General features: G+C 36.5%; 1 protein-coding gene across 1 annotated transcript in view; it reads right to left on the minus strand.

Moving 5' to 3' along the window:
• The window catches only part of LOC125665991 (uncharacterized), a 34,689-nt gene that overhangs the window by 6,523 nt on the left and 10,565 nt on the right, over positions 1 to 17,601 (minus strand). Inside the window, exons 2-3 of the mRNA XM_048899041.2 lie at positions 12,583 to 12,684; positions 7,775 to 7,867 (exon numbers count right to left, since the gene is read on the minus strand). Coding sequence (XP_048754998.1) covers positions 7,775 to 7,867; positions 12,583 to 12,681 — 192 coding nt within the window. The 5' untranslated portion in view covers positions 12,682 to 12,684. The remainder of the gene's footprint in view (positions 1 to 7,774; positions 7,868 to 12,582; positions 12,685 to 17,601) is intronic.

The following is a 17,601-nucleotide window of genomic DNA, read 5'->3' on the forward strand; positions in this document are numbered from 1 at the left end:
AGTACCGACTAATGTTATTGCATGCGTCAGCTATAAGATACGACCTTCAACTAATACTTTAGGGAGATGACTAAAATAGACTGTGCCTGCTGCCCAATCCCATTCATTTTGTGAATGAAATATTGTTTAAATTAAAGTCAATACTTTGAAGATTTCATTTTCAAAACTGTTAAAGAATTTACATACATATACATTTTTTTTTTATCAATACTGTAATTGTTATATCATTTCCACGTTTGCTTCAGTTTAATATGTAGCTTATCATACAAGTTCTTCAACACTACATTGACTGAAAGTGCGCAGTGTTAATATTTCAATCAAGAATAAACACCAGGTGGCGCTGTATAACATACTTTAAACGAACACGTAGTACGATCTTAAACGCTTTCATTCATTGACCCCCGTGAACATAATTGTGTAGGCGTTCGATATACCATTGTTTAACTATTTTAATGCCGGTCATATCATCAGCTAATGCGGTAGAACATCCAGTTATTTGCACTAGACAAGCACCCTTTTAAGTGGCCAGGACTGTCAAACAGCGATTAATGACATTTCACCTGAGACCAACACAGAATTAATTCATTATCATGTTTTACCACTCTATCAGATTTCAGTGGTAGTGATTATTAGGCTCTCCTTATTCCCAATAGGACTTCCGGGCAGTCTAGTCCGCGGTGTTACCGGATATGACGTTATATCTGTCAATCGAATTTGTCATGCTACCAAGCTTCGCTGTATTTCGATGCGCAGTTTCCCGTTAAAACGTACTACAATTATATATGTTGTTAAATCATTTTTTTCACTTTCTGTATGTATTTTCAATTTTGGATTCCTTTTTAATGAATATTTATACTGTTGATAGATTTGTTATTAATTGTATCCCCACCCCCACGAAAGTCATCTTGATTGAATATTGTTTAACGTCTATATCGAGAACCTTTCACTCATATGGAGACGTCACCACTGCCGGTGAAGGGCTGCTAAATTTAGGCTATGCTCGGCGCTTACAACTTTTGAGTAGGGAGGGATCTTTATTGTGCCACACCTGCTGTGACACGGGATCTCGGTTTTTGCGGTCTCATCCGAAAGACCACCCCATTTAGTCGGCTCCTACGACAAGCAAGGGGTACTGAAGACCTATTCTAACCCGGATCCCCTCGGGACGAAAGTCATGTTGAATTTCATATAAATGGAAGCAAATATCAATGTTGTTCAATACTGGATTAACATTTTCTCATATGGTTGGTTGTCATTTTCTACAAATCATCTACAAATGTTCCACCAATTAGTTCTGGTTCGAGTACCAAGATATGTTCATTGACGAAAAAAATCACACTATGATGTCAAACAAAATTCTTGTCTTATTCATTTGTTTTAGGGGTATTAAAGAATACCGTATTTTTAAGACTACTATTGCAAAGGAGTTGGAAAATTATAAATTGATTTAAGCTAAGGTGGGATGATTCCATTAAGGAACCCTAATAATATGGGTCTAATCGTAATATACCTCGTGCCGGGGATTTTTTGTATCTTATCGAGTCCTTTAAAGATAAACATGTGGAAAATTCCTCTATCTTTGGTTGCCATCGACTACAATATATAAGATATTGAAGTGACAGAATTCAAACGAGAAAAATAAGATCTCTGTCACTAGGGTTCATTGAAACAATTGTTTTCCTGTGACAAATTTTAGAACAACATTGTATAGGGATGTAGAATTATTGATTGGAAGGACAGTGTGTTATATCTCTAATTCATTGTTGTAAAAATTGCGGGTAACTCCGGTGAAACCGAGGCAGTGGAGGCTATTTTCGATCTTTACGAATGTTTATATCTGCTCTTTCAATGTATTTGCCTTTGATTTGTAACGATGGACATTTTCTTATGAACGCAACCTAGCTGCAAACAATGCGCGTATGAATACAGGTCTATTTGATAAATATAGTACGTCTACTGCAATGGCTGGGAATTCAGACAGAAATGAATGTGGAATGTAAATATTAGAATCGATTTTTATTTTTGAAAATACATGAGAGTATGTACTGCAACGGTTCACACCTGCATACCTTTCATGAAATGCTAACACTACATGTAAGTTTGCAGGCATGAAGCGTCAAAGTTCATGTACATGCTATTAAATCTTTTCAAAAGTGAAATTTATTTCTTTTTCAAGTATATATGTTTCAGGTTGGACAAGATTACATTAAAAAAAACAGATCCTTGAAGGCATGTAGATTTTTAAAATGCAGTTTTGATAGAAAGTGATGGGGGAAAAAGAATAAACCCTGCTAGACTCGAACTGACGATTTATAGATCAGAAGCTGAACCGTCAACATACTGAGCTACTAGGCGGGGCAATTAGATCAAAAATAAATGTGCATTGTATCACTGATATTCATATTTTTCATGTTTCGAAATGAAGTCGGCCATTTTGACAATGCTTTAATCCTCCTTAACTTCATGACCTTCTATAATACAACGTACCAATTCTTATCACTTTATTTACAAAACTAAAGAAAAAAACCTTCATGCTTTTGATTTTAAAGAAGACAGAATTTCAGACCTAAACCTAGTAGGATTTCCGGATTCCAGAGACCTTTCATGTGCAGTAACTGTCATGAAACTTCACAGTGTGTGTTCTAATTGGGCGATAGTTCGGTTTAACGACGGAGATACTTAGTGAGGTCACTCGACTGTTTAATAACAGTGCTGAATAATGGCTATCATGAACTGTTAAGTTGACCCCCCTCCTTTAAATGGAAGATTAGTTTGCAAAGTATTGAGAGTCTTTTGTGTCTAAATTGATTGTTTTATTCTTGGACGTAGGTAGAAAGTACAAATGCAAGTAACATTTTGATGCCTACGAAAATTATCTTTATCTGCCTTTCATTTTTACAGAAAACTATTAGTTTTACTAGACAGCAAATCAATTCTACAAATTATAAATCTGAACTCAGTATCAATGCTGTGGATTCAATATATTCTCAACGGGAATGATAGATTGAGTTTGAAATGAATAGAATCTTATTTACAGTGCCGATTTAAAGTGCATGTAATTGAAAATTATACAAGAATTCATTTTAAAGCAAGTAGTGAGTAAGTTTGAAATTGATTGCTGAAATCGATCGTGCGCATGTTTGTTTTGTAACAATAAAGGGTATGATTTGAATTTTGAATAGAATATCGTAATATCTGCGCTGCAAAAAATGTGCAAGTCTTCATGCATTGTCCAGAGAAATGGAGCTGAAGACATAACATTATTCAATGTCGAAAAAAGCAACCAAAAAAAAAAAAAAAAAAAAAAAAAAAAAAAAAATAAACAAAATTTATAGAAGTCATCGACACATTTTTTAAACCAAGAGTCCCTGTCAAACCTGTAGCTCTACTGGTTCGGTGTTTAATGCATTGGAGAAACAAACACTAGTGAAATATAGTAATAACAGCGGTAGCTTTGTATATCTAGATTAAAATCCTATAAATAGAATTAGATGTCAATGTATTTGCTTATAGACACCAGGCAGATGGATGAACGACGAACCATGCATGGGAATCAGACACAAAAAAACCCAACACATATTTTCTCGGGTACCTGTAAAGTGCGAAACGAAATCGAAACGAAACGAAATCTACCGAAACGAAACCCACCGAAACGAAACGAAACAGATTGTACAACCGAACTCTTTTAATTATAATTATTAAAAATGGTATCTTAGGCCCCTGTGAAAGTTACCACATATAAATAAAATTCGCCTCCCCTTTGATGTAGGCTTTGGGCTTGACTTATACAATTTTTTTTTAAAAATTGGAATGGGGGGGGGGGGTGAGTAAGCACAAAGTACATATCCGATTAAATAACATGTGCAATTAGTTTCCGATCCATAAATTTCAGAACGGAGGGTTACAGTCTCACAGGTCAGAGGTCTGGGGAAACACACTTAACGAGGGGTGGGGTCGTCGGCGCTGGATCCGCGTTTGGGCATAAATACATGTTTCAGTGTTTTTTGCTCTAAAGACAAATCTATGTATACATGTGGATATTGTGTATTTGTATGTAGTATATCAAACGGTGGATTCTGAGTATGTCCTCCCGTTCTCTTTCTAATTTATGCTTCCCTTGTTCATAAGCCTTTTGATTTTACAAAATGCAGATCTCTTCCTGATATTATTGCATAAAACAAACTTTCTCGGACACCAGCTTCTTCAAACAATGTATCATCCATTGAATAAAATTTATATTTTTTTTTACAGTTATAAGCAAATGTATTAAAGCATTGTTAAAATAACAACCGGAACTACTTGCCGCAATATTCATCCGCGATACACAAAATCACCTTCATTTTACGTTATATATATAATTAATTATTTTTTCATGTTTTTTACTTGAATACTCAAAATAAAATTGAAGTTGTCTTTAATATTGTTCAAATGTTTTGATTTTTATGTATTTTGCTTATTTCTTGAAGTAAAATATTTTCTGCGCTATATTGTTTTGAACGTCAATAAAAGTGCTTAAAGAAAAACCGAAGTCAATAAATTCCATGTTTTTGTTGTTGGATCTAAATTTATTTCACTCATGAGACAGGACTTTTGAAGAAATATCTATTTTCACTTGTGCTTCGCACTCGTAAAAATATATTCGTGAAATAAATTCTATATCCATCAACAAAATCATCGAATATCCTCTACTTATTTTACTTCGTAGATAACATGTTTGAGAACCACAAAATGAATTTATAAAAGCAGAGGCTAAATCTCATAGTAATGTCGTACGAAGTAACGACATTCCTTTATCTTTGGCAAAAATACATGTACATGCATCATTTAATTGATAGTGGTGCCAAACCATTTCAAAATATTGAGCAGAGGATATCTTCCTATGTCCAGATTGGATTGACCATGTGACCTAAAAATCAAGAGGGGTCATCTACTCCTTATTTTGTACCAGTGTACCAAGTTTCATATTAATCAAGCAACTAATTCTTAAAATATGGGAGACAATATATTACTATGTTCAGTTTAACCCTTGACCAGGTGACTTCAAAATCAAATCAATAGGGGCATTTACTCCTTAAGATGTACCGTATATTTCAATGTCCAGTTTGACCATTTACCTTTAACCATGTGACCTCAAAATCAATAGGGGTTATCTTCTCCTAAAGATGTACCAGTGTACCAAGTTTGATGTATGTCAAACAAAGGGTTCTCAAAATATTGAGCGGACAGTATATTCCTATGTCCAGTTTGACCATTGACCTTTGACCATGTGACCTCAAAATCAATAGGGGCTCATTTTCTCCTGAAGATATACCAGTGTACAAAGTTTAATGTCTGTAAAGCAAAGGGTTCTCTAGACATTAAATCAATAGGGGTCATCTACTTTTTAGGATGTACCAGTGTACCATGTTTGATGTCTGTCAAACAAAGGGTTCTCAAGATATTGAGCGGACAGTGTCTATATACGTCCAGGGTGGATTAACCCTTGACCTTTTGACTTCAAAGCGATAGTGGTCCTCTTTTACTCATAACCAACCCACATATGAAATATTATTGTGATCAAGTGAATGGTTCTCAAGATATTGAGCGAACAGCATGTGGTCTACCGACCGACCGACTGACATGCCGACCGACCGACAGGTGCAAAGCAGTATGCCCCTCTTCTTTTAAGGCGGCATAATCATACCGGAACTGGAGAGATTCATGAAATATAAAGGGGAAAAAGTACCAATTCATTTCCCATAGACTCCTATACTTTCTCAATCTATTTTATTCGAATGCTTATGTTATGAGAGATTCATGAAATATAAAGGGGAAAAAGTACCAATTCATTTCCCATAGACTCCTATACTTCCTCAATCTATTTTATTCGAATGCTTATGTTTTCATTCCTAATTTTTGCCAATCACGTTAATTAATATCTTTGCGCTCTGTGTTAAGTAAACAGTCTGCGGTTTAAACACCCGGTATTTGTTATTCTATTTCCATAAACCCAAACCCTTTCATAGAAAATGCAGTCGACACATATCTCTATGTAACCCCAGCTTTCATCAACGTTTTTCAAAGCCACGTGTTTACCATCTTTACAACATGCTATTGGAATTTTAATCTCTTGTGTCATCACTGTTAAACAAAGTGCAGTATAAATTTTGCAAACTATTTGTTGATTTTAAATCATCATTTGTATGCAAAAGGTCTTGCTCTGCTGTTGAATTGATTTATCATGTATATTGTCAAAGGCTAGTGGATTAAAGTATGTTTTACTTCGAGGTAATTTCAAAGGACCGTCTTATAGTATTATCAATCCATCAGTAAACTCCGGTAGGCTGTGTGATGGTGTGACTTCCGGTGGGCTGTGTGATGGTGTGACTTCCGGTAGGCTGTGTGATGGTGGGACTGAGTGAGCAGAATAAATCACCACGTACACGCACGAATCTTTTGTTACCAATATATCTGTTAAAGTTTCAGGAGATATGGATGGCGATTTGACAGATCTTAAACCAGCAATTAGAACTGGTGTGAGGATGGTGGACACTGTTATTTCGTGGACCCCGTCATGGTGTAGAAGCGGAGTCTACTGTTTTAAACATCTTTGATTTGCTTTAATTTCTTTACTATTATGATACAGAAGAAATTTAGCCTCCCAGACCTAGTCATTTTATATTGGTATGGATCCGATCGTTCTCCTTGAATATTTTAAAAACGCTATTGTCTGCTATGTCGGTCTCAAGTTATTGTTTTTCCAATTTATTGTCAAAAGTCATGACTATGTAAGACATAGCATGTACGTGAAAACGTGGGAAAATCATGTAAGCAATATACATGTTCTTCATGCACTTGTGTGTGTATGTGTGTGTGTCTGCCTATATGTGTGCATTTGTATGTTTGTGTGTTCTCGCAAATTATAAGTTGTATCATGCCGATTTTCTTAAATCAAATACTCGATTTGGATCGTCAGATAGATTGAGAATAATGCAAAAGGAAAGGTCATATACATAATGCAACAGGTCTTTATCCAGACTGGAAGCCATCTGTCATGTCTCCACCCTCAGGTACATCTCCATTTCATCTCATGATGTATCGTAACTATTCGTACGTGTGTGTATATGGTTGTCTGATCAAAGAACAGTGTGACAAAATTCCCGTCTAATTCTTCTGAAAACAGTGACTAACAGTTGGTAATGACGTAGCGGGTCTCGTTCCATCTACATGGGAGTACAATTGTCCTAAAGCAACTTTATCATTAATTTACATCTCTCCCCAGAGATTAATGAAATATTCAAGTGCATCAATGTGTTCCTTTTAATACTTTAAATGATTATTTTACACTCTGTTTAGTTTTATAACAAAGACACACCGTTAATAGCAGGATAAGGAATGAGAAATTTTCTAAAAAGGGAAATGTTTTATGATATGTTTCTGTCCATCTAAAGATGCTTAAAACGCAGGACTTTTGCTCTGGCTTTTCACCTTTCTACTTCAGTACAGCACCAGAAAGTTGAAAAATGTGACTTACTGGTAATCATGAGTAACTCGATTTTCATGACGGGATGTGTATATTGCTTCAAATAAGAATTCAGGCATTTTTATATATTTCTTAAAAATGAAGTGTTCCGCATCAATTCGATTCGATCTGATATACGAATATCGTACATGTAACAATACGATTTCTCTCTCTCCGTCTGTCTCTTTTTGTCTTTCTCTCTCTCTCTCTCTCTCTCTCTCTCTCTCTCTCTCTCTCTCTCTCTCTCTCTCTCTCTCTCTCTCTCTCACTCACCCCTTTTAAAGCCAGGTATATAATTCTTTGGAATCTGTCGAGGTCCCTGGTGTCCATATACTTTGGTCGTTTGTCTTCCAGGTGTTGGTCACCCTAAAACACAACAAAATACGCTTCATTACCTCAAAAATAAGTAGTTCTTCATTACCTCAAAAATAAGTAGTTCTTCATGTACATTTCCATTCTAGTCGCATTTATATTTTTGTCAGATTATTGTTAATTGGTTCATTAAAGCCGAGCAATGTATGTTTTGTTGAAAGAACCTCCCAGCACCATTGATTGACATTGAATAACTGAAACTCAAACTGGTGGACTTGTACATACACGTCAGCATCCTTCCTGACCAAGTCACAACAATTCCTTATGTGATACCTGTTCCTTAGAGGTGACATCCATCCACTTACACACACCCTAGTCAAGGTTAGCGCCACTTACACCCCCCTAGTCGAGGTTAGCACCACATACACACTCCCTAGTCAAGGTTAGCGCCACTTACACACCCCCTAGTCAAGGTTAGCACCACTTACACCCCCCCCCCCTAGTGAAGGTTAGCGCCACTTCCACCTCCCTAGTCAAGGTTAGCGCCACTTACACCCCCCTAGTCAAGGTTAGCACCACATACACACCCCCTAGTCAAGGTTAGCGCCACTTACACACCCCCTAGTCAAGGTTAGCACCACATACACACCCCCTAGTGAAGGTTAGCGCCACTTACACACACCCTAGTCAAGTTTAGCGCCACATACACACCCCCTAGTGAAGGTTAGTGCCATTTACACCCCCTAGTGAAGGTTAGCGTCACTTACACACACCCTAGTCAAAGTTAGCGCCACTTACACATCTCCTAATCAAGTTTAGCGCCACTTACACACCTCCTAGTCAAGGTTGGCGCCCCTTATCTATTCTCTAATCACGTTGGTGCCACTAACCCAAACCTAAATTAATGTCGATGGCATTTTACGTTCGAGTAGAAATTTTGATTTAAAAAAAAAGAAGACTGTCCAAGTATAAAACTTACAGTATGATAACACATGTACATATACCAACAAGGGATTCGATTGCTATGGCAACTTAAAACAACTTAATAATGCACCACTTCGTGCAGAGTTCCGCTGTATATTATACATGTAAATGTTTGTTAACGGAGAAACAAAAGGTCTAAATTGTGTTTTAGATGCGATCTAAGCCGCAATAGACGTTTCATTTAATGGTTATCATCAGGAATGATATTCTGGGTAGGAAGTGACTAAATGGTTGAGGCTAAATCTCAAAGTAATGTAGTACGAATTAATGAAATTCCTTTCCGGGTTAGAATAGTTCCTTAAGACCCCTTGCTTGTCGTAAGAAGCTAAAGACTAATTGGGACAGTCCTTCGATTTAGACCGCAAAAACCGAGGCCCCATGTCAACAGCAGGTGTGGCACGATAAAGATCCCTCCCTGCTCAAAGGCCGTAAGCGCCGAGCATAGGCCTAAATCTTGCAGCCCTTCACCGGCAATGGTGACGCCTTCATATGAGTGAAAAATTCTCAAGAGGGACGTTAAACAATATGAAATCAATTAATCACTATTCTGAGTAGGTTTACAGCGATTTCATAAATGGAGCACGTTTCGATGAAATGTTGATGGTAAGATTTGCTGAACTGTTCCATGGCATTTTACATGCCATCGACATTCAATGAAATTGCCACTTAGAATTTAACCTAAACGTTCACCAGCCATGTTTTGCGTTTCCACGAAGATAACTATTTGTGAATATCTCCGCTTTAAATGTGTTATACAGTTGCTTGTTACATGTATATCGCAAAATTTAACGAAGACAATAGAGCGCTATTTACATACATGTAAACAGTTATTTAGCAAAAACAGAGTCACGACGGTGGGTCCAAATTATCTTTTCTTTGCCTCGTTTACAGAATTGGGATTGGCTCTTATTTTTTCAGCGCTCTAATACTGTTATTGTATATACCATGGCTTTGACTATTTACCTTACCAATGTTGTTGCTTTTGATATCTCAATAAATTGTAATGGTAGCCATTTCTCCGTGAACGTGTTGCAGTTATGAACAATTTTGAAGTACATAGTTTTATTTCTCTTTCTGATCAGAAAGCTGCTCTTTAGTCACATTTTTGGAAGAAAAAAAAACCCACTTTGGCAATATAAACTTAATTCCACCAAATTGCTAAATGATACTACAGATAATTACATAGAATCATTGCAGCGATGACTGTCAACACAAAATTAAATCCACCCAATGTACCCGTTTAGTTGGTTGTTTTGTGTGCATGTATTTATAGTTAATTAACTTGCCTTGCTGTGTGATCAAATTATAGGGATAAAGTGTTTTAAGAGGTCGAGTCTTAAATTCATCTTATTTATCCAATGCCTATCAGACGATACTTAATCTAGACAAATTGTCATTAGCTTCAGAACAAGGAGAGGAAGGAGAGACCTAAATATACTTTGTAAAAAAAAATATTGATCAAGTAAATAAAACTAAGAAATTGAATGAACTTGGATGAAATATAAATAAGTGTGCGATCATCTTGTCGCCCTGTCATGGTCTGGAGTAGGCAATTTTGAAAGAAATATAACTTTAGATGTTCATGGCTTCAGCACTTCAAGAACAGACCTTCCCCAGTAGCTTCTAGCAGGGAAAATGATGACTGTTAGTTTCCCCAGCCGATAATCATCAGTGGGTTTGACATACGTGGTGATATTTACGGAATGTGGATTTCTTAATTTGATACCGATTTGTTTTTATAGAAAGTCATTATACTTGTGTGAATTTGTTGTTTTCATGTAGATTTCAACATGTACAACATCCATTACACCAAAGCTCGCATTACTCCTCGATAGAAACACGTTCTAAAATCAATGGATGTATGCTAAAACATGTATCAATGGTATTTAATAGAAAATCAATATTCGTAAAATGAAAAACAAAAACCTCGCCACATTTTACAACCTCAAAAACTCCATTACCAATAGTAAATATTACTTGCCTTTGTCTGTGTGAATATTTGTTACCTGATTTCATCATTTTATTTAAAATCTGGATCAAATAGGCTTGTCAAATATTAAATACATATTGTACTTAAAGAATTGTATAATAGGTGCAACTGAATGCCATTTAAACCAACTGACTGCTGTTTAAATCAATTGTCAGCTGTTTAAATCAACTGACTATTGTGTTGTTGAAAGTGGTTCTCTTGCTTTATTACATCAGTGTCTCACCACATCAATCGGTTCACTGTTTCTTGTCTCTTCATTCGGTTCACTTACCCACGTGTCTCTCACCGTCTGTTCACTTACCTCATCGCCTCTTCCGTCGGTTTACTTAGGCCAATTCAACTTAACTAGTAGGTTATCATCCAGGGTCACCAAAAAGTATGGGGCGGGTGGAAGGATTTTATTTTTGAATTTTTATTTTCTGAGAAAAATACTGAAGTGCATTATTTAATGTCAGATGGATATCAATCTATCCTTAATTCACAGACGAATTCTAGGGTAAGCTTTAATTTCAAACACAGAAAAATACATAATTCTTCAAGATTTACGCCCACAAGAACGCAAGAAATATTAAGAAAACCATGCATCTATTTTCTTCACGTGGCTTTTCACGTTGTTATACCGGAAATGCAAACAAGAAGTGTAAATACCGGAGTCGAACATGAACACTTTACGGAAATCGCAAGTTTCGCAAAATAAAAAAATTCGGGGCGGACTCATTTTTGAGGGGCGGGCGGGGATTATAATCTATCAATTAAGTTGTATTGGCCTTACGTCAGTTTCAAAAGCTTCTACATGAGAAAAAAGCACATCTTGCTGTGGCCTTCACCTCGACATTTATATATATCAACGACGTTTTATCTATTAACAATAATCATTTTCATTCATATGTCGATTCAATATATCCCTGTGAACTCGAAATAAAAGACATCACAGTCTTCCACATCTGCCTCGAACTAAACATATTTTATTGAAAATAAATATTAACGGTAAACGAACAACGCAACTTTATGACAAACGGGATAATTTCAACTTCTCATCGTCAACTTCCCATATCTATGTAGCAATATTTCATTATCATATTATTTTGATTTTATGTTTATATTTCTCAACTGATTCGATACGTAAGATCTTTTTCTGCGTATGATCAGTTTTGAAATCGAGGCAGGCTACTGACAAGCATTTTGATGTTACAAGGGTTTCAACAGTCTCGTTTTAAGGCAGTATTTCACAAATTCTATGGTCGCTATAACGATCTACACATGTAGTTTGCCAATACAACCTATCAGTAGGTCAAATGCTGTCTGACGTGCCTCATACTGAATGTTAGGCCGATTTTGGCACACTGATTTTGACTACGCATTATTTCTGTGTTTACTTGATCAAGATATGGGATTCACGGCGGGTGTGACCGGTCGACAGGGGGTGCTTACTCCTCCTAGGCACCTGATCTATCCTCTGGTATATCCAGGGAACCGTGTTTGCCTAACTCTCTATTTTGTATTCCATATAGGAGTTATGACATTGACCACTGTTCATTATCTTCATCTTTCCTCTCACCAGGTCGATCGGTTCACTTATCTCACCGTCTCGTATCCCCTCAATCGGTTCACTTATCTCACCGTCTCATATCCCCTCAATCGGTTCACTTATCTCACCGTCTCATATCCCCTCAATCGGTTCACTTATCTCACCGTCTCATATCCCCTCAATCGGTTCACTTACCTCAGTTTCTCTCGCCATGTCAGTATGTTAACTTACCTCAGTGTCTGTCGACATGTCAGTATGTTAACTTACCTCAGTTTCTCTCGCCATGTCAATCGGTACACTAAAGACGCACGAGATCAGAGCCAAAATGAGGCCGGAGGACAATAATGTTGACATACTAATATCCATGGTCTGTAAATGAGAAAGAAAAAAAACGATCTTTCACAATTTGGTTTAACATAACATTCTATTTCTACAATTCATATATCTATCCTGTTGAAGAAATCTGCGCATTAGCAATGAAATGTATATGTAAAGGTTCAAGTATGTAAATGAAGGATAACATGTTTGAAGGCATAGATTTTTTTTACATCCACATTTCCAAAATCATATCATTCTGGGTGGGTTTTTTGTTGTTGGTTATATACACTGCATCGGGGTAAAAAAAAAAATTCATATTGTGCACTTGCACACGTACATCTTGCAATTTACACGTGATATAATCATGTTTTACAGATACCAGTGCGTCAATACTATATTCTACTAATTCATCAAATCATTCACTAACATCAGAGCGCTGGTGTAAAATACTCTATAGTGTACAAGTTCGCTTCTGAAGTCTATTGAGGGAGATCATGTAAATAGATTTCAATATACATAAAAACATATTACTGAGATACACAAATTCAATCACCCAAATGTATCAATCCCAGCGACGGCCATGCTTTGTTTTTATGGTATGGGTTTCTCCTGTGATTGTGCGATGGTCGGGGTGTGTTCATTAATAGGGTTTTCTCGCGGAAGTCGTTGTGTGGTAAGCTTATAGATATCGGAATGCAGTTGTAATTCACTCGGTGATTTTTTTTAAACAAAGGTACAGGAGAACAGGCCTCAAGTTGGTTTATAATAGCTGTACTGTAGGACGAGGAAGCTTGATCTTAAACAAGTGTCTGTTGAGAAGGCCAACAAAAGCGAATTGTAGTTGTTTTTAAAATTATTAACTCTTCAGCATGTATTATATCAAGAGGCATTTTACATGAAAAATTTGTTTTAACACACCATGAATGAAAACTTTGACGCCAGGTGGTGCATTTATGATATGATCAACATAGTTATATTCATAAACTTGATAAAAGATTACATTTAATCAGTGCTCAATCGCATTTTTTAAAGGAACAAAAATGCGAAGTAAATTTAGAAAATAGACAAATGGCCACAAGTTTTGTATGATATGAGATTTATACAAAAATGGCACGCGACAGTCTTATGATGGTATATCAGCATACCAAAGGCTTATGGCAAAAGACAAAAAAGTTATGGCCCAGATAAAAAAAAAACTGTCCCAAGGATTCTATTAATTAACCTTTACATAAAAGGTCAAGGTCATCAAACAATGGTATGCGACACACTGTCTTATCAAAGGCCTATGTGAAAAGACAAAAAAGTTATGGCCTGGACAAACTTTGTATGAGAAGAATTCACACTAAAACAATACGCCCCCTTATGGGAAGGGGAGACAAACTGATGTGTCAAGCAGTCGGTAGTACTTGCCATGATGCCAAACCACGATTCCGGCGGGTTCTTGGCAACTGCCGAAAACATATCAATTTTCTTTAACCTTAAGCATTTGCTTGTCGTTTTAAGCACAAATTCTACACAAAAATAAAATGTCAATTTTAAATCTTTATAAATATTTTTATTGAAATGCCCAAGCAGCAAACTTATGTAACGACCTGCATGATTTTGCCTTTAATAGAGTGCTCTCACTTTAAGTGAAATGGTTGTCAATCTTTATATCATAGATCTAAAACGCATTCTGCTATCTGTTTACTAAATATAAACAAATTAGTGTTTATGTTGCTAGGGGAGATGATGGCGGTCAGTATTATAGGAAAATTTCTAAGACGCGCTAACACGCGTTATTAATTTTTCTACAATGCTGGTGACTACCCCGAATAATGACAAAAAAACCACACTTCATTGTTTAAATGAGACATAGATATTATTTCACCATTAAGTAAATTCTGTGTTTTGAAATCAGCATTTACCACAGATGAATTTGAGCAGTTTCCGTCTCCAGATTAACGTTCTTTATGTTTAGATAGATACAAGTTAAAACGGTCTAGGATTTCCCCGGTATATATATCATGTGACAGACTTAAGTAAACATTTTGACAACATTTTTCTTTTTTTAAAAACAAATTTTAACGCAGTAAACCTTTTTAGAAAGATCCTTTCTGAAAGACTCTGGTGGCCGAGAGGTTAGATCGTTCACCCCGCATGCGGAAGGCTGGGGTTCGAATACCGGCTGCGACAGCCCTAAGTCGTTAAAATATGTAGTGACAGTTCCATTGCCAAATGCTCGGCATCAGGTGTGAATGTCACGGGTCCTCGGAGGTGACCTTAAAAACGGTGTCACAGCAGGTGTGGCACGCAAAAGAACCCTCACTGCGCAATGGCCGTAAGCGCCGAGCATAGGCCTAAATTTGAAGGTTTTCACCGGTCTTGGTGACGTCACCATATGAGTGAAAAATTCTCGAGCTAGACGTTAAGCAAGATACAGTATTCCAATCAATCTAGTCCTTTGTGACCCCCGCGTGGCCTACGATGCTCTACACTTCTTTATCCGTCATCAGAAGATACGTTTGTGTTTTGACGTCTGAATATCTTCAACATGACGTGGCATCAAACCGTTAATTTAAAAAAAAAATGGTACAAAGTAAATATAAATCTTGTTTAACTTATGGTCAAAACCCAGATAAGTAGCCAAGGTGTGTGTCATAGTATTAATGGACATACATACATCATCCTGTACAGATATAGGATATACAGTCTCTTGGACGGCAGCTCAGACCCATATACATATCGGCATATCTCCTATGCTGATAATCATTTTTCAAAAATCTTGGACAAAATAGGCGCGTTTTAGCATGAGCACAAATACCTTTACATTTTAATTGAATTATGTACCTTGACCAGCGGTCTTGGGGACAATGTTCACCCCCCGGGGGTCAGAAGAAATGGTCAATAAGAATAAAAACATCAAAGTCCTGGATGCAAGCTATTATTTAAGAGGTATCTGGTGGCTGGTCAGTAACTTTAGAAATTGACTGTAAATTAAAAATTGACAAAATATGGTTGATACTAATCGCAACTTAAGGAGGTGTGCTATACCAGAGAAATTGGAATGTGGGTGAAAAGTGGAGGATATGTAAAACAATATTTTGAAATTGAAAACTTTCAAATTTGCTTTGTTTAGTCAAAAAATGCAGTTTTAGTAGAGAGCAATATGAATTTTTTTTTTCAAACCCCTGCTGGACTCGAACCCGCGATCTACAGTTCAGCAGTCGACGTGCTAACGAGAATTTGTTATATGAATAGACAAATATTGTTGATATTTATATTTCCATCCATGTTTTAAAAAGGAAGTCGACCATTATGACGATGTAGACAACCTCCTTAATATAAGGAGCAACAACGACGAAAGATTCGCGTCTTGTACATTACCAACAACAAATTAAAAAGTCTGTATTTTCCTGTGTGGTGCTCAGGTGATTGCTACAACTAATTGAACTCTTGTTCCATAATTCAAAAGCTGTAAATTAAGCCTCGATAATCCCTAGACGGTAATTTTGTTGTAAATTATTTAATAAATTGAAGACAGGAGATAGATGGCGCTTTCTCCCTTTGGGTAAGGAAATGGTTGTATTAAGCTTATTGATTGTACGACAGACTATTTATGTTTTCTGTGGTAGATCTGTAACCGAACACCTGGTCTCATTATACTCGCCCTCCTCAGTCAATCTTGATGAACGCCTCCTTAAACCCCAGTAGACCGATTAACAACGTTCAATGAATTACAAATGTTCAGTTTACAGCTACATTATGTATCCATCCAGACAGCTAGCTAAGTCACAAAAACCGTACTTATTAAGGTTTTGTTCTCTCTAAAACTGCACGCGTGTATAATTCATTATTCTCATCATCATAATCGTACTCAGCATCCTCTTCATTATTATCATCACCCATTATTCATGAATGAGGATTGACGTCACCGAGGGTGATTATTCAGCGAGTTGAGCGATTTTTTCCCCCTGAGAGTTTCCGAATTTGTTGGTCAAGTACATTGCAAACACTTTGAGATGTCTTTCATTGTTCCTCAGTTACACATGTACTTCCCTTGGATATATATATATATATATATATATATATATATATATATATATATATATATATATAATGGAATGCCCCTGATTCATTTATTTAATACAACTGCTGCACAAAAGGCTGGTGTTCCTTTATTTCGTTAAGACTTTCTATTTAATAACCTGAATTTTAAAATGCAGAACCTTTATATATGGTTTGTCACACTGTAGTTGCATCCGGTGCTCGATCTATTACTGTACACCGGGTTATTTTCGCCCCGTGTTATTTTCGCCTTTCTACACTTGCAGACAGGTTCGCCCCTATTTTGAATTCGCCAAGACACAGTTGTGTTGAAAGAAAGATATGAGAAAAATTCAGTCTTAAATTCGCCCACTGACAACAGTGGCTAAAGGAGCGAAAATAAAACGGGGCGAATATTTCCCAGAATACAGTAATTTGTCATACTCAGCGCATATGACAAATTTAGCGCATACGATTTAATGATGTTGAATTATTCGGTCTGATTCGGGTTTTTTTTTTATTGTTCATTTGTATTAAATATGTTTCGTTAACTGCATAATTAGGTAGGCACAAACAAAAACTTTGAATTAAATTTACAACTAAGATATCATTTTCGGAATTTCCGTGAGGGGGTGGGGTGGCAAAGCAATGTTTTTGTTCGGATTGAAATCATTACAAATATCAATATTTGTATATCACTAGTAGTTGTTGTACCGTGGTCTAATATCATTTTACATATGCGAGTTATTCAAATTCAGATGGGGATTGAGCTGCGAAATTCTAACAACATTTGGGTGGATAAGAAATCAACTTGACGCAAGCGTCATAGGTATCAGGCCGCGGAAGATATGAAAGGAATTGTTAAACTATTATTGTTTAGGTCGGACCACACAGATGATATGCATTTTGTACATCCCTTCAGACAATGATTTTGTACAGAAT

The sequence above is a fragment of the Ostrea edulis genome, chromosome 10 (genome assembly GCF_947568905.1).
Source record: "Ostrea edulis chromosome 10, xbOstEdul1.1, whole genome shotgun sequence".
NCBI lineage: Eukaryota > Metazoa > Mollusca > Bivalvia > Ostreida > Ostreidae > Ostrea > Ostrea edulis.